At 38.8% G+C, this 27,994-nt stretch overlaps 3 protein-coding genes across 6 annotated transcripts in view; 2 read left to right on the plus strand and 1 right to left on the minus strand.

Annotated features, from left to right (window-relative positions):
- The window catches only part of doc2g (double C2-like domains, gamma), a 62,371-nt gene extending 58,008 nt beyond the window's left edge, over positions 1–4,363 (plus strand). Inside the window, exon 11 of the mRNA XM_033622973.2 lies at positions 324–4,363. Coding sequence (XP_033478864.1) covers positions 324–463 — 140 coding nt within the window. The 3' untranslated portion in view covers positions 464–4,363. The remainder of the gene's footprint in view (positions 1–323) is intronic.
- A 73-nt stretch (positions 4,364–4,436) lies between these two features.
- Positions 4,437–19,147, minus strand: serping1 (serpin peptidase inhibitor, clade G (C1 inhibitor), member 1). Of its 3 annotated transcripts, none has more exons than XM_078164035.1 (11): positions 19,125–19,147; positions 15,809–15,856; positions 15,548–15,656; positions 15,286–15,450; positions 14,857–15,153; positions 14,509–14,724; positions 9,325–9,471; positions 8,988–9,191; positions 8,686–8,825; positions 5,184–5,406; positions 4,437–4,944 (listed from the first exon to the last, which is right to left on the minus strand). In XM_078164035.1, exons 2-11 carry the CDS (start codon positions 15,854–15,856, stop codon positions 4,697–4,699), a joined length of 1,797 nt encoding a protein of 598 aa, XP_078020161.1. In that variant the 5' UTR covers positions 19,125–19,147; the 3' UTR covers positions 4,437–4,696. The 3 variants fall into 3 exon arrangements, with proteins under 3 accessions (XP_078020161.1, XP_033478862.1, XP_033478863.1); XM_033622971.2 differs by lacking the exon at positions 19,125–19,147 and adding an exon at positions 16,182–16,338; XM_033622972.2 differs by lacking the exon at positions 19,125–19,147 and adding an exon at positions 16,189–16,337.
- tmem134 (transmembrane protein 134) lies at positions 19,046–27,890 on the plus strand. 2 transcript variants are annotated; one of them, XM_033622974.2, is made up of 8 exons: positions 19,046–19,185; positions 21,828–22,081; positions 22,197–22,264; positions 22,352–22,438; positions 22,519–22,595; positions 25,402–25,446; positions 27,364–27,417; positions 27,533–27,890. In XM_033622974.2, the coding sequence occupies exons 2-8, from the start codon at positions 21,872–21,874 to the stop codon at positions 27,613–27,615; spliced, it is 624 nt and encodes a 207-aa protein (XP_033478865.1). In that variant the 5' UTR covers positions 19,046–19,185; positions 21,828–21,871; the 3' UTR covers positions 27,616–27,890. The 2 variants fall into 2 exon arrangements, with proteins under 2 accessions (XP_033478865.1, XP_078020206.1); XM_078164080.1 differs by lacking the exon at positions 25,402–25,446.
- Positions 27,891–27,994: the final 104 nt, after the last annotated feature.

Consider the following 27,994-nt stretch of genomic DNA (forward strand, 5'->3'; position numbering starts at 1 on the left):
GTTTAGTTTGCAGTCGACTTGGTCTACAGTATGCTTACAGATTAGATTTTGCCTACCCAAGCTTTAAATAATGCAATATATAATAATATATCAGTTCCAGGTGACACTTTCCTGCAGAAATTTTACTTGTAATGGAGTGTTTTTACATTGTTGTATTTGTACTTTGACCTAACTTAAGGATCTGAGTGCTTCCTCCACCACTGGCCTTTCACCTTTTATTCCTTTCCTTGATTCCTCCCACTTTCTTTCTCCTTTCGTCACCCACCAAAATAAAATTCCCATCACCTCCTTACTCTTCTCCATTTCTGCCTTTGTGTTTACAGGCGGAGTGGAGCTGGGCATCAATGCAAGTGGACAGAGACTCAGACACTGGTTCGACTGTCTCAAAAACAAAGGGAAGAAAGTGGAGTACTGGCATACGCTCACACAGCAAGGAGCCCCGAGCAGTGACAAACCGGACTAGATCACACAAAAAATTCATGCATACACGCACACGTACACACACAAACACACACTGGAAGATGGTTGATAACAGAGACCAAGTCAAACAGTAGTAAGAACAAAGGATAAAACATGCAATAATAATAATAATGTTGAAACTGATCATATAACGCCAACAATTACTGCACCAAGTATTAGTATATGATATTCATACTAATATTAGTGATGGTAAAAGGTTGTAATCTGAATACTTTTTTTTTTTCAAAGGTGAACCAAATTGTGACAATGTCCTCATTAAAGTGTTAACGTAACAAAACAATACTTACAAAATTGTGCTTTAGACTTTAATGTATCGTGGAAGTCACTCATATTCTGTCATTCAAATTTACACCTAATGAAGAGATTTGAGATTAATGTACTCAAAGTTCATTCAGTGAAAGGCGCCAAAAGTATGTGCACGCTAGTGACTCATAATGTGGTACGTAGTTAAAGAAGCAGAAATGTAATGAAAGAGTGATTCTGTACTGAGAAGAAGTTTCTATTTTAGTGGTTGTTGATCTGATGCAAAACAACACACCGTATTATAAAGCACAAAATGATCCATATGGTGGATTTGTACCTTTACCGTTTCAGTGTTCTTGTTCTTATGTCTTTCATTGTCTTTAAGTGACAGTGGCTTTCTATACACCTTCATACCAGACATTAATGTGTCAGTGTGTGCGTGTGTGTGCATGAGGGCTATGAGAATATGAGTGCCTACATTTTCTGTCTGTGCAGTGTGTATGTGTGTGTGTGTGTGTGTGTGTGTGTGTATCTGTATTCACATCACACCCCATTCAAAATGTCTCCATCCAAAGTTAAGAAGCACAGAGCGAGGTGAGAAGAAATATTAACAAAGGACAAGAAAGACATGAGAGAAACCCTACGCCACCGCAGGCCTCAGTGGTGTGAGTGCTCCTGGCTGGGGGACACTGACAAGCTGTCAATCATGTGTGTGCCAGAACCTTTGCCATCAATGTCTCCCATTGCCAGCCAGTCATAGTGCAACTTTCAGGATGGATTTTATCTTGATTGTAACCTCTGACCGCTCTTTTTAAGCTTTCCTGATGAAAGGATGAATGGATATACAGATATTGCTTTTTGGAGGTGCCGTTTGTAGCTTCATTTCACTGCAGCTTTTCAGATTTCAACAGGACCCAAGCAGGTTTTACCTCAGTGACTCCAATTCTGCTCCAACAGAGTCACAGATGATGCAATATTTTCTCCCTGCACGGCAATATCCCAGCAGTAATGCATTAATTTGAAAATTCAGGCATTTGATTGGTCCTATTATCAGATTTATGAGAATAGGGACTCCCAATAGCCTGAAAAAAGTCCCCAATTCAACATTTTACACCCTCAGACACTGTTCTGGAGAGAATGTAAAAAGTATGTTCAAGAAATTTGGCTGAAATCTACATCAACCGTCTCAACCATAGCTCTTCTTCTTCTTCTTCTTCTTCTTCTTCTTCTTCTTCTTCCTCATCTTCATCTAAAGGGTGTCATTCCTGTGATCAGTGTTGCATTCATCCCATTACCTCTGACCTGTAAAATATCAGGTCTGTAGTGACATGTATTTCATCCTCTGGAAAAGAGACACCAGGACTATTGTGTCCATGTCTGTGACATGATGTCCACCTACATTTTAAAGGAGATAGTTCACGTCTTTTGAAGTGCGGTTGTATGCAGTACTTACCTATACTCATTGTATTACATGTCTGCTGGCATGTCTCCGGTTTGGAGAAGCAGGCTGGAGTCCAACATGAAAGCTAAGCAATGTACTTCTGTGGATGGGGGGTCAACAACAAAATGTCTTTTAGCAACCTAAAAAAAAGTCCTTCCTAAAAAAAAATCAAGTGCACACTTATATTTTGAATTTTCACTGCTTTACCTTGCTATCAGACAGTTCTTTTCTGAAGCCTAGGGTTGAGCCCAATAGTCAGAGGGAATAAATACCCAGTACGGAAAATGTACTTTTTACAAGTATTATTTAAGTAAAACGTGTCAATGTCTGTAGTTGTCATGAAGGAGAATCATCATTTGAATAGCTGTGTTCGGTCTCTAACTCAAAAAATTGTCTGAAGCTCACTTCTGTGATGTTCTATATGTTCTGTAAATAGTTTTATAATAAATAATAAATGAAGCAACTTCTGATCAGCCAATATCAACTGCAGATGTAAATAACAAGTTCTGATTAGGCCCCACCCATTTTAAGTTAAACCCCACCCACTTCTGGTCTAAACTCTGCCCTTTCTAAGATCAAATATGGATAGATACAGATAATGGTGTACTCGCTCATCCCGTCTGAAACCATCATATCCCTGTCTTCAGAGCCAGACTCAACTATGTTCAGTGCGCAAAAATTACTGTTTAATTCAGTGGAGTATGGTGGCTTTGATGAGAGCACAGATGGGGACCTGACGCCGCTATTAGCTTCCCTGTCAGAACGGGCTGTCCGACGGAGAAGTACAGCAGTGAAAATACTCTCAATATAGCATACACTTAAACTGTAATGGATCTTTTTAGTTTGGACTTTTTAAGTTGGCTAAAATACATTTTGCTGCCTCCCCCATTTACAGCAGTACGCTGCTTAGTTTCCATATTGGTACTCCTGTCGCTTCTCCAAACACGGGGAGTGCCGACTGAGATCTACCGACTGACACACTGACAATGGATAGTTACCCCATACAACCCTACTTCAAAAAATCTGAACTATTCCTTTAACCTCAGGCAGTCAATTTCACCCTGCGTGCATGGCAGCAGGAGACAGTGGATCATCGAAGGCCAGGATCCAAGATACTGAAAAACTATGCTAGATCACCCACTGTCTAAATGCCTGCCAGAATATCAAATGTATTCCACTGGTTCATCTTTTACTACAGCTCTGGCCATACACAGGTTCACAAAAGCACACCCACAGTCAGTCAGTGGCCTCCGGGAGTTTTTCTAACTGTTGAATCGATCCGGCTGCTCATATTCTTGGTGTCCTTCAACAACCTTGTGAATGTCTCATCGCTGACTGCAAAAAAAAGAAAAAAGAAAAAAGAAAAAAAAAAGGATCCTTCAGTGGTGAATTAGGTTTAGAATAAAAAAGGGCTTGGGCATTATCAAAGCTCGGAACTAAACCATGTGGTGTAACAGGAAGCTTAAACACATTTTCAGTTAGACCTTAAATTACTTTAACAAGAGGGTTGGGCAAAGATTATTCGGTACTTTCTCTATGCACATCAGAACTCCCAGCACGTCGGCAGTGAGATAATCAAACCAAAACAACAACATTATGTTATCCAGGCATCAAAGATGCATTTTCTGGGAATACTCAGTACTTTGATTGGGGCTAGGCTGGGTGAAAGTGATCTAATAGAGTTCACATTTCAGGCTGGATGGTTGCTTCTTCCTGTCTCTGGATCTGTTGGTTTTGTTTACAGTCACCAAATTTTCTGACTTGTCTATTGACCCTGCTTTGTTTCTGTAATCACTTTATTTGCAATACAGCTGCATGTTTAGCGACCATTATATCAGCGTGTATAATAGAGTGCAACCATAGCTGATCAATCTGAATGCTGATGTGTTTACAGTCTCTGCCATCAGTGTGTATTTGTTTGTGAATACGATGATTCAGGGTATTTTTTGCTCAGTTGCTTTGCTTTACCAAGCAAGCTATTGCTTTAAAAGACAAAACCTTTACTGTCACAGATTTTGACACTTCGTCTTCCTTAAATTGATATCAGTGGGAATGATGCAGGAGGGCAGGGGCGAATGAGATGGGGAATTCACTACTGCAGTCCCTGTGTATTCACTGTCAATGTCAATCACACAGTATGGCTGCCATCCTGTGGTGGGTTTGTGTAACTACTTCGCAAAATAAAGAGAAGTCGTTTCAGTGGTCGTCTCTCTTCTTTTGAATGATCCACATTGTGCTTCATTCTTCCAAAACATAAGACAGACAGCAGGTGTGTTGTGCTAATATGAGTTTATTCATCATCATCCTTGAAAACAATCCACATTCAGAACTGGATGTTTCTGTGAGGGTCACTGCTCACTTTAGTAACTACCTGAAGCAATACTGATACTGAATGTACAGTGTTAAAGCACAGTAAGATTATTACATGTATTTTCCATTCTACCAGATGGGCTTTGTTTATAATATCTTTGTTTCTTTCCTGCCCTTTTGCCCATCTGTTACATCTGCACTCCCTCTCTCCGTTTCTCTCTCTCATGGGTTGGTCACTCTGCCAACAAAGAGTGGTACATTAGCCTGGTCACTCCACAGCAGCATGATGAAAGGCCGCAGGGCAGAGAAGGAAGAGAAGGAACGAGAGAAGGCCATGCTGGTGGCGGCCCCGGCCTCAACTCCTTGTTCAGTCAGTGCGAGGAAGGCTCTGTGTCTGGCATCATCCAAAGCTATCCTGTCTTCCGAGTAGAGACCACACAGGTTGGGATTCTCAAAGAGTAATGACAGTCCTGGTTGGGGGCAAAGGGAGAGAAAAGGGCAGAGAGGTGATGGCGGGGGAAGAAAGGATTAGATACCAGGAGATAAAAGAGCAGAAGGGTATGCTTATATACAAAATGAGACTTGCTGGTTGGTAGATAAAGTAATACTCAAGCTAAAAGCACAGTGTTTTTTTTTTTTTGTGGTATTTTATTTTTTCCGTAGCTGAATGAGTCTGATGGACAGAAAAGAGCATGAAAGACAAACAAACCTAATTTCTTAATGAGTAAGTTCATGTCTGGCTCAACCTGCAGCTTGATTTTGGGCAGAGTGACCTCGACACGCTGAGGAGATGTTGTTTTCAGTTGTTCAATCACTTGACGCACAGCTGTGTCCGTCATCTTCTCCTCCAACTGCTGCAGGTCACTCACTTTGTTGGAGCGAGGCAGCAGGATGTAAAGACTGTTGTCACCCGTGAGAGCCAACCTCGCCACCTGTTGGCAAAATAAAAGATCCAGGTGTTACTGTGTTTCCCCCCGAGACCCCCACCCCGTCTACTCTCGTAGGCGGGGTGGGGGTCTCTCTTGACAGTGCAACATTGAATATATACATAATAATGGGTCTCTCCTATTATTATTTTTTGTCTTACTTTGATTTTTAGGGGATAATCATGCACCAAATTTTGGAACAATAGTGTCCAAAATTTTTGGGGGATATAAACAGGAAGTATCAGTTGAGTGAACGTTGATAAGGTGGGTGAAGTACTTGGTAGATGAGTAGGTTACTGAGGAGGAAGTGGGTATACTCTCCTATAAATTCCTTGAATAAATGAATGAATATTTTATTTTTGTGTCTGGACATTTAGATGACTCATCTCTCATGGGATTATTCACACACAACCAATAACAAACCCAAAATTCCAGTATGGTAACCCACCATCATCCAACAGCTCAATACATATATAACATCCAGACATAAGCACCAACATTATCAGGCAAAAAAAAAAAGACATAAATCTCCAACAAACAATGTATCGAGAGATATCCAACAACAAAAAAGAAACAGAAAGCCCAAACAAAGCCCTATGAGTACAAGACACAATACATAAATTCAAACAAGACAAAATCTACATCTACATGAATCAGTGCCAAATACTATTTGATCCATTTCACAGACCAATAATCCGCAGTCCAAACAAAACAAAACAAAGTTGGGGTCAGTTATACGCTTTCTTTCTACTCCTATCCCACGCCCTAAAAAAATACTCAGAGAATGCATGACATTATCAAAAAGATATTCACTTAAAGCCCCATCCTCCACCATTACCAAAGCTAAATCAGGAATTTGACATTTTAACAATATTTGTCTTAAAAAGAATGAAGTTCATTTAATTTCCCACCTCATTCAGCTCACAATATTCAGTCTTTCATCTTCAGTCACACATTTGTATCCTCCAGTTTCAATTTACAGTGGTAATATACCATGCTTTAGCTGTGCACAGAGTGATATCTGACATAAGTTATACTAATAATATTTTCCACATTTGGAGTCTCCCTTAAATAAACATTAAGTTCTCAATTTTGGCTTTTGCCATATTTCCTCTGCCAACGATTGTGTGCATTTAGCCCAGACCCAATGTTTAAACTCTCCCACGTGCCCATTAACCTCCAGTTAAATATTTTACTCGCCACACCACAGCCTGTTCCACATGCAGGCTCACCATGCTCACCTCATGTCTCCCACAAATGCCAAAACAAATGAAGTCACAAATTGTCTGATTCTGGACATGTTCATTTTTTAAAACTTTTTGTCACCCTATATTCCTGATACATAATCTTAAACAGGACATAAACATGTTTGCTACGTCTGAAATATGCAGAATATCCTATATCTCTCAGCATTTTTGTTTTACCGATAAAACCTCCCAGCGGCCTACTTGCAGAGTCCGCTAGAACTGATGCGCCATCTATAACAGACATGCTTTCATCTAGAAAAAATAACAAGATACTTATATTTATCTGTAAAATTGTTTCTTACCAACACAATACTTAAAACTACTCCTTTCTATGCCTGTTTTCTGAAAATGCATAACTTGTTTTTTTTTTTAAATGATACAGTCTACATCTTTTGCACCCTTCAGCAACACATCAGCATTTTTTTGTAGATCCTCCTCATTTTTTGACAGCAAAATAATATAATCAGCATTAAGAAAAATGTATGTAAGTACATGGTCACATAATACCCCTTCCCCCAGCTGTTCTACCTCTCTTGCCAGATCATTGATAAAGACAGCAAATAATGCTGGCGATAGAACATCCCCTTGTTTAACACCAGAGGGCATGGAAAACCATTCTGTAAAATCTTCATTCACTTTTACACAGGCAGCATGTGCCCTGTATAAGGAGTTAACAGCCTCTTAGAATTTTGTTTTTGTTTTGTTATAATGGATTTAAACCAAACAGAGGCCACAATACTGCACCAGTGGTAAGAAATTTATACTGTTGCCATCAAGGTGCAACACAGAAGTGCCAAAAATTGCAGTTCCTTTAATGGCCACTGGAGGCTGGCTTCAAAAGCAAGTTAATCCCCATAGATTCTCCTGTTAAAATGCCCAACTTTACAGCAGAAATAAACGTGTTTACAGCCTGGTACAAAAAGCTGTTTTGGTCTCTAAAGTTCATTTCCTCATTCATGACATCTCTACAGGGCTAAAAGTTTTATATAATTCACCTGTTTAAATGTAATTAAGGGTTAAAGTTATGAATAAGTAGGGGCATGGCCGCTTTGAGTGACAGGTGGTTGCCGCCCATTGACAGGTTGCTACCACAACAACGTTTGTTAGGTAACGTAACCATGGCATATCCCCAGACTCACAGAGTGTAGCTGTAGCTGTCACTGTCGCTATTTCAGTCTGTTGTCAGTGTATCAGAGTTAAACTGTAATATTTTGGTTATGCCTAAAAATTTCTTGTTCAGTGTTTGGTTATAACATGACCCTCTGAGGGCTCGGATACTTAGTTTTTGCATTTTTGTAGAAATTGTTTTAAGCCTGTTTTTTCACAAGTGAAAATTAGCATTAGCATTAGCAGATAACTATAGCTGTAAATGCACTGTGCTTACCAAGCTAGCAGCTACTGTTAGGGTTAGCTCCACCTTCTATTCCAAATATGGTCACTTCTGGCTCCAAAAATCCAAGATGGTGATGGTCAGTATGCCAAATTCAAGGCTTCAAAACAGGAATCCACAAATCATGTGGTTGTCATACACTCAGTTGGCTAGTTACTCGAAGACTTTTGCCTGTATTCTTTTACCCCTTGGCAAATTGGCACCATTACATGTTTGCCAAAGTGGTTATTAACAGTTACTGTTTGCAATTCAAGTATAGATTTATAGGCAGCTATCCCAGGTTTACACTGATATTGAAGAAAACTTAAAAACTTGATGATTCTCAAACAGGTTCTGAGTCATAAGAAGCATCCTTTTTCTATGATTGCTAAGAGGATTTATGGATGTTTATTCATGATGGAAATGATATTCTGAGAGATTGTAAGTCACACTGAATGTAAACAAATGTTTCATGTCAGTGTCCTCAGATTTGACTGAGCTATGATTTGAAGAAGCAGTGCGGATTTTGATGCAGTTTCCCCTTTCATCTCACACAGTATCTTTACCTCACATCTCCCATGGCCCCCTTCTACTCTCCTCACAGTTTACAAACCTCAGCTGTACTCTGTGTGAATGGGTGGGTTAAAGTGGGTATTGGCTGTTCCTTACGTGTGCCTTCAGCTCGACTACATACTTAGTAGCTGCCATGTATCGCGAATGATAGAGGATTGGCACCGACACCATATCACCATCCAGTTTTGTGAAAAGTCCTTTCCGGGGTTTCATATCATACTTGACCTTCCACTGACCTGAAAAACACACACACACACACACACACACACACACACAGACACACACACACACACAGACACACAGACACGCACACACACACACACACACACACAGAGTTTTTTAGTTTCCATCACTTCCACATGGGCATCCACACATTTATGCACACACACTTTACTGACCGCTAAAGGAGACTGCGTTGAGCAGCATCATCTGTGTATTGGGTGATACAGAGTCAACCAAATGTTGGATCTTATTGTTGGTCTTATTTGCCACCCAGCTGTTGATCATCTGTGTGTTTTCCTCACTGGTTTCCAGCAGCCTGGTGGGCTTTGCTTCATAAAACTGGATGGACTGGTTGGTAAAGGACTCGCTCAGATTCATATCTGAGGAGGAGAACAGAGAAACCATGATGAGCTACAGAGATTGGGATCTTTTTGTATGCACTCAGAATCTCTGCATCAATCTCTTTGACTGCAGACAAGCTATTTTGTGATCTTCACACAGTGATAGTAATACTATAAGGGTTATAGTAGATCTGAGAAGCCATCTGCAAGGAGCCGGCCAACTTCTCTCTAAGCTTCTTCATCTGGAGGTGAACACAGTGGAAGTCATGAGGCACACTGACAGCCGTCTCAATGGCTCTACGGGTGTTATCCCTGGCACCTAAATGTAACAGAATGAAGAAAAGACCATTTATAGATAGACACAGGCCTAATGTACTTTAGAGTGGTATTGAAAGCTGCAAGGTATGTCTGACATTTAATTTAAGTACAGAAATACCCCTGTGACATTTTAAAGTGAAAAACATCTTTTATGTAACTTCCAAGTTATATAAATGTTCATGTTGTCTACATGTGCACAGATGACACAGGGCTGATGTTGTTTGTTAGTCCAAAGACTTTTTAAGGATAACATTGGTGTTATTCTATATTTTTCTTAAGGCCTTTGCACACAATGTCCAAAATTGTTGCACGTAAAATCAATACAACCTCACATTTACACACTGACTCCAAAACTTGTGTGCAAAGGCCTTTATTGTCAACATATTCTATGAAAAGGAAAATAACAATGCGTTGATCTGTCCCCTCAAGACCTACTCTTCCTTTCTGTAGCTATCAGCCCTAAGCCCAGCTGTTCCTATACTGAAGGTGGACCTGTAACGACCCAATCGTCAGAAAAAATGTTGGCATCCTACAGTTCCGCAAACCACAGATACATTACATTTGCATTTTATGTAGCAGATACACTGAAACTTTATGTTTTAACAACACAGTGGTTAATGTGTTGTTAGGTTGAGGCAGAACCACTGATCATGTTTGGATCCCTGCAAGAGACCCAGCGATGTCTTGGTAAAAACAACTGTTTTTGTGGCACTATCCCCACTGGAAAAACTAACCTGATCTCACTTTGACATTGTGGAATACTCACACTTGGTCAGTGACTTCTGGTGTCAGACACAGACAAAAAAAGAAAAAGAAAAAGTCCTTTCACCTCTTCATGATAGTACGTCACTTTAGAAACATTGATATCATACAAGATGCAAATGTAACATATTCGTGGTTTGCAGAAACATACTATGCCAACATTTTCTTCTAGCGACAGGGCTGCCTATAAATATTTAGGGTAGCGAACCCTGCGCAGAGCTCGTTTCGAGCAGCGCAACCCGAGGCGCGCTCAGTTTGGTAGTCTGGCAGACCGAGGTGCGCTGAGATGGGTGTGGCAGCGCAGCAGGGGGAGGTGTCGACAGATCCAGCTTGGCGCAGTGACAGTTTTGTGCCAAAAGGCTTCGCTGAAGGTGCGCTAAAAGCTTGCCAGCTGAAACCAGGTCTACTGTCAGCAGGGGGAGCGCAGCCGGTGTAAACCGAAGTTTGGCTGACCGGCGGACAGTGCGCACACGTCACCAAAACCTCACAGGCAGGTTTCCAGAATATCAGGCACATTAACGATGCAATAAATACCCAAAAAAAACACTATTCAATGCAACTATCTGCAATCAGCACATAAATGTATCTCTATATCGACTGTCCCGTCACATGTGATGTCAGATCAAAGGGGATTGGCACCGTTTGCATGTTTGGCACGCGTAATGGAAACCCAACCTGATTTGATTAACACAGCTGCAAACTAATGAGTTGACATCCCTCTCAGCCAACCACAAACAGCCACAGCATCAGATAGGGAGTATATATTCAGCATCTGTCATCTTAGAAAAGCCAAAAGAAAAGAAACAGAGTGAGACTGCAAGAGAGAAAGAGAGAGCGTGCGCGCACGAGAGAAACGCAACATTGATTTACAATTGTGGTGACCTCCTCCCAGGCTACCTTTGCATCATCAGCCCGTGGAGGTCTGCTCGCAGTTCCATATATTCGGACACTGCGAGCTTGGACCTCCCAGGCCAAAACATCAGTTTCCTCCTGGGAGAAGTTTGGCCATCTGACGCTGCTGCTCTCTTCTGCCATGGCGAATTGAGTAAACTCTTATTACGCCCTCGCGCGGCGCATTTAAGGGCGAGGAGAGGGGTCATTTGATTGGTGTGATGTGTGTAAAACCCACTCCACACCTTCTCTCCTCCCTCTTTCCGACTTGTGCAGGTAGGAGGGACGGAGGTGGGAAAGAGGAGTAGCTGCGCCAGGCGCACGGTGTGCCAAACTTGCAAAATCCGCCTGGCCACACCCAGTTGGTGAAGCGCAAGTGCGCTGTGCCCCCGCCGCACCCGGTCTGCGAAACTAGAGCCCTGAATGTTAAATGTTAAATCCAAAAGATGAATCTAAATCTAAATGTTAAATTTAAATCTAAATCTAAATGTTAAATCCAAATGTTAAATCTAAATGTTAAATGTAAAATCTACATCTAGATCTAAATGTAAAATCTAAATGTTAAATACAAATGTTAAATCTAAATCTAAATGTTAAATCTAAATATTAAATGTTAAATCTAAATCTAAATGTTAAATGTTAAATCCAAAAGATGAATCTAAATCTAAATGTTAAATGTTTATCTAAATGTTAAATCCAAATGTTAAATCTGTTAAATCAGGTGTGTGCCCCCGCCTCACCCGGTCTGCGAAACTAGAGCCCTGAATGTTAAATGTTAAATCCAAAAGATGAATCTAAATCTAAATGTTAATCTAAATGTTAAATTTAAATCTAAATCTAAATGTTAAATCCAAATGTTAAATCTAAATGTTAAATGTAAAATCTAAATCTAGATCTAAATGTAAAATCTAAATCTAAATCTAAATGTTAAATCTAAATCTAAATATTAAATGTTAAATCTAAATGTTAAATGTTAAATCTAAATCTGAATATTAAATCTAAATCTAAATGTTAAATGTTAAATCTAAATCTAAACATTAAATCTAAATCTAAATATTAAATGTTAAATCTAAATGTTAAATTTAAATCTAAATCTAAATGTTAAATCCAAATTCAAATGTTAAATCTGAATCTAAATGTTAAATGTTAAATCTAAATGTGCTTGGTGAAACGACATAATTAGCTAATATGCAAATGCACACTGCCGGTCAACGGATGTACCAAAATAAAAGCCTGAGTGGTCAAATCAAACTAACTGGAGAAAATGAACACTTGAACATACATCAGCGTGATAAGAACTACCTTAAATGACAGAAACCATGTTTGGGGAAATTTTATTTGACGTGTGCTTTGAGTTTTTAGTGTCCCATCTGAATTTCAGCAGTGCATCGTTGGCGACAGTGACTGTATCCACCATAGAGCCACCACAGCACTCGGTAAGTTTGTTTTCTAACTTGCGTAGCATGTGTTCCTTATGTAAGCTATATGAAACTAGCTAACATTAGCCCAGTAGAGATTTGGTGGAAGCCTGAGGAGACATTTACAAAATATTAGTGACATTTTCTTTTTGTGTGTTGTAACGTTACAATGTCCAGTGGTCAAAAACGAAACAAATACGCTATGCGTGAAGTACATTGATGCTAGCAGCAAATCTCTACTGGGCTAACATTAGCTAGTTTCATATACCTTACATCTTAACATAAGGAACATATGCTACGTGAGTTAGAAAACACACTTACTGAGTGCTGTGGTGGCTCTATGGTGGATACTGTCGCTGTCACCAATGATGCACTGCTGAAATTCTGAATTGCGGCCAAAACGGCCCTTCCAGTGTTTTCAGCTAAATCGCCGGACAAGTTGGCATGTTGGCAAGCAAGGAGAGCACGGAGAAAGTGACCGACAGTGGAGTGTACCCATAAATTCTGCACCCTCCATGTTGGCAGATGGGACACTAAAAAAAAAACAAAAATTTCCCCAAACATGGTTTCTGTCATTTAAGGTAGTTCTTATCACGCTGATATATGTTCGTGTTCATTTTCTCCAATTAGTTTGGGTTTTAATTTGTTATTTGATGCTATAAACACAGTCTGACCACCCAGGCTTTTATTTTGGTACTTCCGTTGGTAGTGTGCATTTGCATATGAGCTAAATATTAAGTTTCACCAAGCACATTTAGATTTAACATTTAGATTTATATTTAACATTTTGATTATATTTAACATTTAGATTTAGATTTAACATTTAACATTTAGATTCAGATTTAACATTTAGGTTTAACATTTAATATCTACATTTAACTGTGACATTATATCTAACATATTTCAAATATTGCTATAAATGTGGTAAAAAGTGACTTTAAAAAATTCACACCACTTTTTTTAAACATTGTCTTAAGTTAAATGTGGCAAAATGTTGCTGTTAATTTCAGTGCGCGCCACTTTACAAACAGCACCCCATAGCGGGACAATGTATGAGAGATCAACTCAAAGTAAACTACAGTGCCCACATTTCTCATAATGAAGCAACATGTGACCCAGTGCACAGTCGCTATGTTTACATGCACAAAATACTCTGTTTTTTGCCCTTGTTCTGAAAAAGACAATATTTTTACTCAGTTGTTTACACTGCTAATGAAACTGAACATTCCACTAATATACCAGTTCCATGCAGCCATGTATACTCCGCGCCCAAACATGTCATTTATCATGTCAAAACATGGTAAAGCAGACTGGCTGAAGCTGCATGTCATTTTGCTTCTCTGCATCAAAATAGGATTTTTCAGTTTCTTACCAGTGGTGGACTTGTTGAATCATGTGAACACAGACTCACTCTTTCATGCCTTTAACCAACTTCTTGTGCTGCGATATTTGCACATATTCTAGAATCTGTCAATATTCAAGTCTTTCATAATGTTTAAAAGGAAGGTGTGTTTCTCCTTCTGACTACAAATGTAAACAGACAAGAGGCCATGAGTCGCAAATGGTAGTAAAAAAAACCTATTTAGACGCATTTACTGAATGTGCTGTATACATGTCCAAAGAATGCTCCTAAAACCCAAATAATACCGGCATGTCTCACATTTCTTAATTGGAAAAGTCGGAAAAAGGCCTCATTTTGAATATTAAATGGAATATGCTGTTTATATGACCAACATCAAATTCAGAATATTGTCATATTTAGAACAACAGTAGAATATAAGCATGCATGCAACACAGACAATGATGAAGGCCTGTGGCACAAAGCAGACTTTTGACACCTGGGCAATACTTGGTCTTTTTGTCGGATTTGTTGACAATAAGAATACTTTTAAAATATTCAAGATTAAATGATTAGTTATATTAGTTGATTCATTTTTATAAGAGGAACCTTCTTCTTTTTGTCATACCTAGCAACAAATGGGACAGCACCCCGCTGATACTGATAGGAGAGAAGAGTAGATTGCTGGAGGGTTGTGATTCTCTGAGGTAAGAATACAGCTTCATTGAAAACTCTGTGATGGACTCCTGCAAAATGGGTTCCCCTGTGCGACTGTTCTCATCCTGGCAGGGCTCCCATGCTGCGGTGAAGCCAAGGCACGAGTGAGGGACAGGAGTAGGAGCAACTGAAAGAGAGTTAAGCAGACAGTTAAAAATGTACAAAAATGCTGTATCCACATTTCCTTATTGAAAAAATACCTAATTGTACATATAGTTTGCAGTAACATAAGTAGAACAGAAAAGGTTGCTGAACCTACCTTGAACAATGATATATACTGAGCTCAGTGTTTGCCCCCCAGCAGATTCACACAAGTAATTTCCAGAATCCTCCATGACAATGTTTTTGATCGTGATGGTCTGATCATGGTCGAGTGGATAAAGCAGGTTCACTCTGTTATCACTTGACTCGTCTTCAGTGTCCAGCTGTGTCCTCGTGCCATTATTGTCCACTTTGAACCAAAGTGCATTGGCTGTGACTTGGCTGGAAGTTGGGAAATGGCACTGGAGTTGAGCTGTGGAGCCTTGGGTCACCTTCATGGTATAGATCATGTGTACTGCAGAAAAAGGCACAAACACTTCAAACTCTTCTAGATACAAGCTTTTTGTTAAATGTTATACTCATTCTACCAAAATTCAAAATGCTCCAAATGTGTGTGATAAAAGGGAAATGCATCTATGTTCCTCACCAACTTCAATGGTGTATGTACTTGACATCTCCAGATTGTTCTCCTCTATCGTACAACTGTACTCGCCCTGGCTGGCGGCAGTAACAGGGGATACAGAGAGAACCATGCCACCCTTTTTCATTCTTGGCGAGTCAGGCGACTGAGCGCTGAGACTTAGATCTTCACCTGTATTCCAAAAAAAATCAAATTGAAAATATGTATAACTGTGTACATTTACAATACAGTGAGTACAGTGGTTGTAGTTACATAAATGTTATAAGACCATTGAATTTCCAGGTGATGGTCCCTCCAGTGTAGACATCTTGAAATGAGAGACAGGGCAGCTCCAGATTAGAACCAGGTATCACCTCGAAATGTCTGCATGAAGAAAGCTAAACAGAAACACAGAGTTATATGTTTGACGTAAAGCTGCAAGGAGGATGATGTTTCAGCTCTTTGGTCATGTAGTATAACAATAAAGATATTTGGAAACATTCGGCCTGAGCTATGAAGAGCTCATGCTACATTTCTTGGGTAAGTTTACCTCGAAAACGAGCAGCAGCAAGAGGCAGAGTACGGCCTGTAGTTTCATCTAAAGCAGAACAAGGAGTAAAAGGAGCATTTGGCAAGTTGATAGTTGTTTTGCAAGTGAGGATTTCCAAATGAATATGGCATCGAGCCGGCAAAAAGATCAATAATGTGGTGCAATCTGTGAACCACAGTGATGAATCCTTCTTTTAAAACTATGATCATTTAGCTACAGCTTCCATTTGCAAAAAAACACATCCTTGTCAGAGATTAATTATATAAAAGATTTCAGAGGATAAAGTATAGTTTTATATAACAGTAATGCATAGTAATCTGTATATTTCTGCTTTGGTTCAGAGATTAATCAAAAAAGTAGAGACATTAAATACCTCACACCTCTTGGATTTCCAAATGTATCCAAATTCAGTCACCAGTTTTTAGCAGTAATATTTCTGCCACACCCGCTCACCACCTCTGACTGTCTGCTCCTCTAAACTGCAGCCAGCAACCACTAATCAGTGATTGTTGGTTTAGAGATGTTTGTTTGCATAATGCAGGTCGTCTGACTTGCTGGAAATCACATGATTTCACATGTTGGCAACAGACACTAGTGGGATGATTCAAGGTCCTGTTTTTATTTTGCCTTATTGCATTCATTTTTACATTGCAAAGATATAGTATTTTATCACAGCATGATATCAGTGCTTAAGCATAGGTTGTTTTTTTGTTATCATCAACTGTAACTGCTTAATCTTGGCAAGTGAAACATAGCAATGAGTAGTTGGGGGTGGATAAGCAGTTTGACTTTGGCTCATCTTCAGTTTGCCTATTAAAATGTTTTTGCCTGAAGTGTTTACATGATTTAATTTTGCCGAAGGTTGCACTGGGTGATAAACACAGACACAAGCGGAGGGCAAACACAGGCCGAGTTTGTGCTAATTGGCAGAAAACAGGGTTGTCACATTTGTGGACAACAATCATAACATGTATCAGTGAAGTACCAAAGTGATGGAGGCAGTGTTTTAATGGAGTCATTAACTTAATTAGTATATTAAGAACAGTTTTTTATTTATATGTGTCTAAGTATCGACCTATCATGATCCTCAGCTGGAGGTACTTTTCCCAATTTGATTTACCACTTAGTGAAGTTATTAAAGTGGAAATAGACAACTTTTTGCTTTATCTTATGAAGTAAATGTCGATTGCACAATGTAATGGCTATTTGATAATGACACCATCGGCATTTAGATTGGTTCCCTATAAGCCTCACTTTTACTGTGCAATTCTGTCTGTCACTGGGTATGATCTCCTGAGAAAATAAAGGCTCCATATAATACGGCACAGAGGAAGTGCGTCAACCACTGCTCAACCAAAGCAGAAAGAGGGTAATGCTTTTGTTTTAGCTACCCCTGAACATAAGAGTATAGTTACTGTAAGTTTTTTATTTTAGTTACAAGTCCCCAGTAGCAGAAATGGCAGATGGTGGAACAACCAAAGCAACTGTGGAAACTTTACTCATTTAGACAGAGAGTCCAGTTGCTAAAATACATAGTACTCTTAATATCACATCATGAAGAATGTAAAACTAATATATTGTATTGTCTACTATTCTTTCCATCCATAATTTCCATAAATCATATTTGGTGTTTTATTTTAAGATGTCATTGTGGTCATTAGGATTAGGGTTACAATAGAGTAATGGACTGTAACTGGTGTTTTTAAAGGGCTTTCTGCATGGATTAAAAATCCCTAATAATTTAGAAAACCACATTGCCACTTAATTTATATCTTAGTTTTCCAATTACGGTGCCAATTCAGGGCTTAACCCCAAATGGGGGTTTTTAAAATAGGCTTATTAATTTGAATTTGATTGTAATATATTAAAGGGTTTTAAATAGTGTTTAAATAGCTGTTAATAAACACATTAAAAATTACCAAATAACATAACAGCCATCTCTGAATTCTATCCAATCTAAAGAATAAATTAGGAGATGACATTCACGTCATTTGGTCAAAACAAGGTGGTTTTACCCTCAAGACTGTTTAAACTAAGCAAATAATTTTAAAACCTTCACACTCTATATATTAACAAAAGACTATCCCATTAAAAAGTAATTTAAAATACAATCATTTCCTCTTAACTAATGGTTAAATCAATAGCAATATTATTGAGACATCATACATCAACAGCTGATAGAGTCAATGCTCAAGAACATTTAACAGTGGCATTACAATGGGTGATTTAAGGTGAAGTGGGACACGTTTATTGGTACAGTGGAACATTGTTTAAGCATTAAAACTTATCATGCATTTAAGCATGACAATATTTCCTTAAATATCTCTGTTTAATAAAACTGCATCCATACATTATTCATAGTATTCACAGTATTCAGTGGTCAAATACACTGCTACTGAATAGAATCAGCTGGAGGAATTTGGTTTAATAAACTAAGTTTGCTAAACTTCTGTTTACTGTCCAGCAAATATTCAGAATTAACACAATAACAGTTATTGTGTTTAACTATCAACACTGTTAATTATCCAGAAGCCTAAGTGTCCCACTCCAACGCAGCTGAAACAGTCAGCTGATCAATTGATTAGACAACTGAAAAAAAAATAACAGCAGCTACTTTGAATGTCATTTTAGTCATTTTTTCCATGTACAAAATAATAAACATTTCAAGATTCCAGCTTCTCACAGGTGAACTTCTGCTGCTTTTCCTTTTTTATTATTTTAATTAATTTCAAAAAATGAGGTTTGGACTATTGTTTGGAAAGAGAGAATTGTGAAGGTGTCACTATTCACTATCCGAATTGAACTGAACTGAACTGAGTTGATTGATCGAGGAAATAACTGATTAGCAAAACCAGTCAATAAGTTGCAGTCCTATAGGCATAAAATAAGTTCAAAATTCGCTCCACCTCAACTACAACAGCCAAATGTTGCTTAGCTACACATTTACACATGCTAATCTACTTTTAATGCTTTAAATATATTTTTCTGTTTATACATACATACCTTTACTTTAGTAACATTTTCAATGCGGGAGTTTAACTTGTAATAGAGCATTTTTTACAGTGTAGTTATTGCTCTTCCACTGATCCTGTGAGATTAAATGTCGATCGACACACCGACACTCGATTCAGTGCACTGACTCCCGAGGAGACCTTTGGGCGTAATCAGACGTGTGCAATCGAGCGCCGGGTGTTGAACAAAAAAAAAAGCAAGAGACTCAAAACTTTTACAAAATCTTTTTTCGTACTAAAGAACAAAACAACGAGCAGTAAGAAGACATCATAGAGAGTTTCCACAGAGTGTACAAGTATGTGACCTGTGTGCTGGCAGCGTGGAGTCGAGCTGAGCCTCCTCGGAGAAAAGATTAACTTCAGACAGTAAGTTTTCCTCCTGGTCATCTGATCGAGTAGCGGAAAGAGCACAAACAATGGCAGGGACCAACAACACAACCAGTGAGCTCATGGTTCACTTTAGTTCACTGTGGTCCAGTCAGCTGAAATATGTAACGTTAGGCCGTGCCAAGGCAGTACTGTAACAGTTTTCTTACTTCATGCTCATATTTGCGGTTTTAGCTTCGTACACGGTGGTAAAGTTTATTGTATAGCGAGATGGTATGGAGCCGCTGAGTCTTTTGTGTGCGTAGAGGCACGCGCACGCGTTCCTCAACTGTTTCAAGAGAAATACTCAAGTTGACAGAGGCAGAAATTACACCCTAAATGTAAATACAAGTCCCTACAGTAAACTTAATAGCTTCTTAACTCCACTGTTGTCCTGGCTGTGTAGACATATATAAAATGTTTCCCATTACAGTGAAGTCACTCATTCTTGGAAACTGGGACAAAACCCTTATTTTGGTGGGGAGGGGTGCTTATGAATGCTTATGAAAGCATTTACTCTAATGCTTTCATAAAGTTGCTCCCTCACAATTTCTGTTGATAAGTTGTCTTTGTGATAAACAAAATTATCCTATATGACAAAATTGTCACCTCGTATGGCAAAACTCAGTGTGAACCTTAATCAGGAAGTTGTTTTGGCTACCTATAGAAATGTGCAACCTTGAACTTCTCATATTAAATAAATACATTTGCATAAAAACAACACTAGATAAGTGTTCTAACGTTATCTTAGATGGCACAGAAATTTAGTCCCTAGAATAATGTAGAGACTTTATAACCTTTCAAACTTGTTTGGGGGTCTCTCGGGGTCCCACCCAATTGTGTAAAATCCTGTCTGACTATGTTTACATATATATATTTACACACACACACACACACACACACACACACACACACACATATGAAAGGCCCATAAAATTGCTAGCGATTGCTTGTTATCCCAGATGACTTTGGCCAACAGCCAGTTTTCAGACGATAAACTGGATTTCATATTTTTTGTAATATTTGAATGTGTTGTTGGCAACACTGCTACAGTAATGCCTGCAGCAGAGATTTGGGGTTTTATTCGATTTTTAACACTTGGAGCTTTTCTGCATTTTACCATGAGGTGTGGACAGTTATCCAGTATCATATTTTGTGACTAGAATTTATAATAATTCTTAAACGTTTTAATATCCTCAATACATTTTCATATCATTTGAGAAACAGAGATTAATGATTCAATAAATGTGTTTTTTAAAAAACATTTTCCTTATTTTTACTTCATAAAGGCATCAAAATTGTGTGTCATTTATGGCACAAAAACCACATATTAAGAGTACCATAGGGAATTTTGATTAAAATAAACTCAGTTTATTTTAAACCAGGGGGGCATGTCAAATATTTTTCTAAGCATTGGGGAGTTTTTTTTATATTTTGGCTTAGGGGAGGGGCACACACATTTAAATGGTTGTATTTTGTGTGTATGTTTTACCGCAGACTTCTAAAGAAGACCTGCAGATTTGGAAGGCATGTTTTCTTTAAAAATTGACAAAATTACACCATTTATCATAGCCAGAAACTGGTAAAAACAGAAATTACTGTTCGATTTTCAAGTTACTGAAGTCCATGGACACATCTTGTATGATGAGTGCAGAAAAAAATATAACTAATCAGAAAAAAGAAATGCATGGAGTGCTGCAGGAGTCTTCAGAAAGTGTGAAAATGGTCAGCCTCTGGTGCTCTTCAATACAGGAATCTCAGTCTTGACATTTCAAAACAATCTGAGGCACTCAGAGGGACATTTATAAAAAGCCTTCATTAACTGGGCTACAAAGTCATTTAAAAACGCCTACGTGTTTCAGCCATACAGGCCTTCACCAGGGCAGTTGAACTGTGCTGATGAAGGCCTGTATGGCAGACGTGGACAATTCAGCATTGATTCACAAATGTCAATAATCTATCTAAATGTTTATTGATAAGGTGATGTTGATGGAACAAAAGAGACAAAAGTCTGTCTCTGTCTTTCTGTCACAGTCTCTGTGGCAAACAAATGTTTATGATACTTACACGTGTTGTTCAACCAGATAATCTTCACAAACGAACGCCACTCTCATGATTATTGAAGCCTAAATGCAATAGCCAGAAGTAAAAAGCTAACGTTATAGAGCTATAAACCAACCAGTCCTCGGTCACATGACTTCAGTGTTGCCACCACAACAAGGTTGTAAAGCCGTATTTGGCATGATGACTTTCTGTAGTCTCATTTAGCCACTTGTTAGCAACCAACTTTTTTAAGACATATCAAAGCTGCAGAATTAATGAGTGTAACGGAGTTATTTTAAAACAAAGATGAATATATAAGTACATTTTTACACATATGTTATTAGTATGCACTGTTAGTTTTCGATTTTAAAGGCTTTTAACATATTTTTTAACTATTAATAGTTGTGAATTTTTGTCTGGGACGAGGCTGTTTACTGACATGGCAAGTTTATAAGTTTAAAAAATTGAACTTCTAAACTTCTACTAGAAATGTTGATTAGTTGTAATTGTTTGGTAGGCCATGATTTGTCCCATTTCTTAAGAATGGGTAGAGTACAAATGTACTGTGAATAACACTGATCTTTACTCTGAACCCACAGTGAGCATCAAGCCACAGGACCTCGGGGTGTAAGAGGCAGTCACCATGGCAACGCAGTTTAGTATCGATGATGCCTTTGTATTGGAGGGAGATGAGGAGGGAGCTGTGTCTGATGGAGAGGCAGAGGGATGGAAGGGCAGAGACAAGGACAGAGAAGGAGAGATGACATTTGGTCCTCTTTCTTTCTCTAAACCTCAGACTCATCCCTCACCTGCTGCTACTGGCTCCCCTGAACACAGTAACCTAAAGTATCAGGTACACACACACACACACACACACACACACACACCTTCTGTGCGTGCAAGTAAAGTATATAAAAAAAGTTGTTTTCTTGAAACTGCAACTCCTTTATCATGTGTTGCTCCTTTAGAATCTGGAAAATGAAGATGCCTTGGGCAGCAATGGAAATTCCTCTTTCAATAACTTCTTCAAAATCAGGTGGGTTCTCTAGGTGGAGCTACTGATGTGATTTTACCTGCATGTACTTTGAATGTGAGATAAAGTGTGTTTGTGCTCTCTCCACAGCGACCCTGCCACTCTGTCTTACTGCAGCTCTCAGTGGTCCTTCAGCACCTTGAGTTCTGTCACACAGCTTTCTGCACACTGCTGTGGGTGAGTTCAAACAAACACACACACACACGTATCACACTCACAACAACAAACACAGTTACTTTAAAAATTGTTTTGCTCAGGTGGGTGTCCCACCCGCTGGTGAAGAAAAACAGGAAAGTTGTTCTTGCTTCGTTCCTTCTCCTCATCACTGGAGTTGGTAAGTCTTGTTTTTATGACATTATGTGACATAATAATACTGGAGTTACAAATCATAAAAGCAGTGAAAGAACAGAATGATAAAATAATACAGAAATATAAAAAAATCAAAACAGTTGAAATAAAAATAATAATTACTGGTCTGGGTGGGCGCATTCTCGGAACCCATCGGCTGTATTCGGCGTCTGACTTCCGGCAGATGGCGATACAGCCTCTGGGGGCAGACCCCCAATTTTTTGGCATTCTGGTTTGATTTGGGCGGAGGAGGTGAATTTCCGTTTCCGACTTCCGTTTATATATAAGTAAATATGCTGAACCATTGCGATGGATTCAGAGTTTGCAGTGACACCAATTATGTTCCGCCTCGTTAGTTCACCGCACGGACCGTTTAACCTGGCAACAACTGCAGCCGGCTCAAACGTGATTGGTCAATATCACGCGGACTACAAACAGCCTACAACCGGAAACCAGGGCTCTTCCGCTCTTCTTCCAGAGGCAAGATCTCTGGGGTTTGCCTACAGACTCTACATTGTAGAGTCTGTACATAGAGACTAGGGTGGGTGATATATCGAATATACTCAGTCTATCACAGTTTATTCCATGTGGAATTTACAAAATGACTATATCCCAAATATGGAATATAAACTGTCTTGTTTCTTTTAAGCCACTGACATGAGACTTGCTTCGGCGTTTAAGTTCTCTCGCTCTCTCCTGTGGCTCTCTCCCTCTCACAGACACACATAAAGAAAGACCCACAAACATGATACGTCACACAAAAACTCCTCTGCCCATCCAGATCACTTTCTCCCGAGTGATCGTGTGTGAGCAGGAAAGGTGTGTTCATCTGTAGGGCTCCAGACCCCTACTATTTAGTCACATTTTGTGACCATGGAGCACCAGTGTGTCTTGCAAATACTATTATCATAGGAATTGGAGAGCTGTTAGTTTGTTACCAGCTTACAATGAATAAATCATCACCTTTAACTGCACCCCGGTAACAGCTGAAGTTAATGAGATTACCGATAGTGTGAGCAGAGAAGGCTTGTGTGTCTGTGCCTCAGGGCTCCAGACCGTGACTATTTAGTCACATTTTGTGACCATGGAGCACCCATGTGACTTACAAATATTATTGATATATGAATTGGAGAGCTGTTAATTTGTTACCAGCTTACAGTGAATAAATCATCACGTTTAAAGGTGCAACAGCAACAGTTTGAATTTGTGCCAACTGCTAATATGTGACTGTTGACAAAAACATCAACACTTCTGGCCCAAGGTGAGCCGAGTGCTTTGAAATAAAAGCACCAGTGGTTCCACTTTGATTTATTTAATTATAACAATACTTTATTTAACTTTATTATAACAGTACTTTATTTAAAGTACTTTAACTTTTCTTATAACATTATGTAATTTAACTTTGTTATGACAGTACTTAACTTTATAATAAAAAAATTTGTGCTCTAGATAAAGGATCAGCACTCAGTGAATAACCTCCTAAGCCCTATGATAAGCTATTATGGCAAGGCTTAAGAGCAGTGATAACTAACATGTCTTTGGGGTCATCAGGTGGGAACCTCCTTTCACCAGTGTTTCATCTAGTTGGTCCCACGACACCTCCAGGAGGCTAGACAGTGATCTCTGGCGTCCCAGAGACACTCCCCTAATCCAGCTCTCACTGCTCCCCGCACCAACCCAACAACCTCCTTTACCTTACATTACACATGGCTTTCTCAGCCCAAACAGCACCGCCACCTTCCACCAAACCCAGGCTCCATTTATGCGAGCTCCAGGTAGCGACCATGCCAATGCTACCTTTCCTAGCACACTCACCATACCCTATTTCACATGCTACATAACATAACTCCAATATAATTAAAGTTAAAGGAGATAGAGAAGATAAACTCACAGGCTTTTTCAGCCCAAACAGCACTGCCACCTTCAACAAACCCAGGCTCCGTTTATGCGAGCTCCAGGTAGCGACGGTGCCGATGCTACCTTTCCTAGCACATTCACCATACCCTATTTCACACACTACATATCATAACTCAAATATAAGCTAAAGTTAAGGGAGATAGAAAAGATTAACTCACAGAATCAGCAAACACACTCAGCTTGCAGCATGGTCTCAAACAAAAGGGATTAAAATAGGCCACTCCCACACTTAAATAACCTTCCTCTTCCTGGATAGTTTACAGTATTTTAGAGTTGATTTCAAAAGTGATCGTGATATCTATATTATATCGCAATATAGCCTAAAAATATTGTGATATTATTTTCGAGAAATAAAAAAATAAAATACTTTTATTTTATTTCTGCCATCTCCTCCTTTTTTTCCTCACAGTTTCCAATGTTTCTCCTCATGTTTATTCTAGTGTCACTGGAATCATGTTTGCTCAAATTGGCTCTTTAAGATTAGTTTCTGGAAACGTACAGTAGATGGTTTAAGAATTAAAATGTATTATCCCTTTTTTCTTTGATAAAGTAATAAAAAGACATTTAAGTGATTGAGATCAAAAATGAATATGGAAACAGCAGAGAAACTATTTTTTGCGACAAAATAGTGCTTCATGTGAAATTGTGCATGTGCTCTATTATTTGAATACTGCTTTGAGTAGCTTTGAAGGTTCAGACCAGGTAGTTTGTTTAGCGCCGTGTCAGACACATGCTTAGCACACTGAACTTTGTCCCCTTGTTGATCCTCTCTGTATGAAAGATGCCAGTTATCAGTTAATGAAAAAAAGTGTTTTTTATATATACTTGGTTGTCACCCCCACCTCACTGATGTACTTTGTATTGTTTGTTTTTAGCTCTTATTTTCACAGGTATTGTCATACAGCTGAATCCAAATGCAGGTAAGGAAAATAAACCATCGAGGTAAACTTTATGATTTTGATATCCAGTAATGACACAAGTTTGTTGGTCCAGATGCAAGTTATCAGCAATAATTTAAGCATTTTCAAAAAGCACGTAATGCTAAGTGTGTGCTCTGTTGTATGAGCTGATATAGAGGCAGGAAAACAGTGAAAACAAACATTGTATGAAAGAACTTAAAATTAAGCAAATGATTAATTTACAAGCAAATACTAACTCACAAACACAAAACAAATAAATAAATTGGAAAAGAAACTCCCATTTAAAAATATCTCTATTTATTTAAACTAGTGCGCAAATAAAAAAATATGTTCTTTGCTCTGTGTATTTACATGGTAAAATTCAGAACTGTATGTTTTGACTGGAGTCTATGAATGTTTTCTGGCGTCCCACAAACAAAGCTTGGCAGCTCTGTGTGTAATCTTGTCTGCACACTGTTCCTGTGACACCATCACACACACACACACACACACACACACACACACACTGGTGAGGAAGCGCCAGTCTTTCAAGGCCAAAGTCCTTTTGATGATAAAAAGCAGTGTTTCTCAATCCAGGACACATCTGTCCTGTTCATACCTCTGCTTTTACTACTGGTGTGAAGGAACAGAGCTGAAAAACAAAAACCTGTGGGAGAGATGGACCTAAAATGTTCCAGCATAAAGTACACAGTAGCAGCATGCTGTACAGGTATTATACTTGACAACTGGTAGTGAAATTCTTGGACAGTGAAGTTGTAGTTTGTAACTAAGTCAGGAACCAACAATTGTCTCAGGTTACAACTTTTCTGCTGTCATTGCGCTTTAACCTTCTATTACCATTACTATTGAATTTTTTGTACAGATAGAAAGAGAGAAATAAATTACTCTACAAAGTTGTCGGTAAGAACATTTTCCAAGTGACAAGTGGCAGAAATTGTTAAAATAAAAGGATAATGTTAAAGGGGTATTTCTTTGTTGGAATAGATGGTCGTCTGGGCCGTGTAAGTAGTAGAAAGACACAATTATTTATGAAATTAGAGCTACCTGTCACATGAGGAAAAAATAACTTAAAAAAGGTGCTGCATTAGAAAAGGGCTTAATTAACGCTCCTGCTGGGGGGTGACTTAATGCAAGCTTATCTGTTTTGACCAAGCCTCTAGGAGCAGTGCGGCACTATTTTACATAGTGGCCAAAAGTGGAAGTGCAACTCACAGGTCAACACGAGATGCTACTGGGCCCATTAGACTTACATTGTGAAAGAGACATCTGTTAATCTGTGGATACATTTTTGGAGAGCCACAACCCACACAGAATGACTTGCTTCACTGTCGAAATTTGATCCATTCAGTCCGATAACATTTCAAAAGTTTAGAAGAGCCAAATTCATTTTATCTCCTGTAGTTTGAGTAACAGCCCTAGAACAAGTGAGCAGGGAGATCTGGGTGCTGGCAAGACGGAGGGAAGTTTGAGACAGTTCATCAAACATACTACTCACATTGTTATGATACAAAGCTGGTTGAAAATTTGGCAAAGTGTCTGTTTTCTGTGTTAGGCAACTCTATCAAAAGTAGTTGCCTTTAATATCATTCTTTTGTGAAAGGATAAAAGGAGGATACTTGCAGCCAGTACATTGTTGGAATCTCTTTCAAAAGAAATGTTTGATATTTTGGGAAACACTCTTATGTCCATCTTTACACTTTATTTTTTTAGAAGTGATTTAAAAAAAAGATATAAAATGTCAATGAGTGAGCTTTAGACAGTTACCCTTGAACAGAGACAGGTTAATTGTTGTTGTTGATCTTCTCATCCAGCTCCTGACAAGGAAGCAAATAAGCATATTTCTCAAAATGTTGAACCATTATCTGAATGTGTGGTTGCGTTGATCAGTGTTGTTCACTAATGAAACTGTCCCTACAGGTGTTTCAAGTGCTATTTTCTTTGTACCTGGATTCCTTCTCTTCATCCCTGGAGGTAAATGCATCCTATGTTTCCTTGAGCTTTTCTTTTACTTGACCCTGGCCTGTACCAGTAAATGCACATCTTGTTTAGTTGATATTAATGACATCATTGCCTGCATTTCCTGCAGTGTACCATGTGATCTACATCAGCTGTGCAGTCCGTGGAAGAAGAGGCTTCAAATTGTTCTACCTACCTTATTTTGAAAAATGACATTTCATGAAACACTACATTTCTTTGTTTGCTATCTGAAAATGATTTGTATTTTGTCACTTGTAACAAAAATGTATTGTCACATGGTTGTTTTTTCTTGTCATTGTAATGACCACTACTAATTCAGCCACTCAGTGCCTCGACTGTGTTTCCACTACATGAACTGATATTGCTGTATGTGAACACGAAAAAAAGAAGGAGATTGGTCTTGCCTGTGTTTTCCATGTCGTGTGAATAATGACTGTGAAATTACAATAAAACTTTTGTATATTTTATTTTGTGTCAGTTGAGTCAGTTTATCAAACAAGGGCAATGTGTTGAGGGGAGGGGTCAAACCAAATCAGGAGCAATCTGATGAGGTTTGTGGTTAACAACTACA

The sequence above is a fragment of the Epinephelus lanceolatus genome, chromosome 3 (genome assembly GCF_041903045.1).
Source record: "Epinephelus lanceolatus isolate andai-2023 chromosome 3, ASM4190304v1, whole genome shotgun sequence".
NCBI lineage: Eukaryota > Metazoa > Chordata > Actinopteri > Perciformes > Serranidae > Epinephelus > Epinephelus lanceolatus.

Bases quoted from the DNA above. Each gene is read 5' to 3' on its own strand.
- serping1 (XM_078164035.1), bottom strand. From the start codon at position 15,856: ATGAAACTACAGGCCGTACTCTGCCTCTTGCTGCTGCTCGTTTTCGAG. The intron at 15,657-15,808 runs GTAAACTTACCC...GTTTCTGTTTAG, and splicing joins TGCTGCTGCTCGTTTTCGAG to CTTTCTTCATGCAGACATTT. The intron at 8,826-8,987 runs GTCAGTAAAGTG...TGTGTTTTTCAG, and splicing joins CAACGCAGTCTCCTTTAGCG to GTCAGTGGAAGGTCAAGTAT.
- tmem134 (XM_033622974.2), top strand. From the start codon at position 21,872: ATGGCAACGCAGTTTAGTATCGATGATGCCTTTGTATTGGAGGGAGAT. The intron at 22,082-22,196 runs GTACACACACAC...TTGCTCCTTTAG, and splicing joins ACAGTAACCTAAAGTATCAG to AATCTGGAAAATGAAGATGC. The intron at 25,447-27,363 runs GTAAGGAAAATA...CTGTCCCTACAG, and splicing joins ACAGCTGAATCCAAATGCAG to GTGTTTCAAGTGCTATTTTC.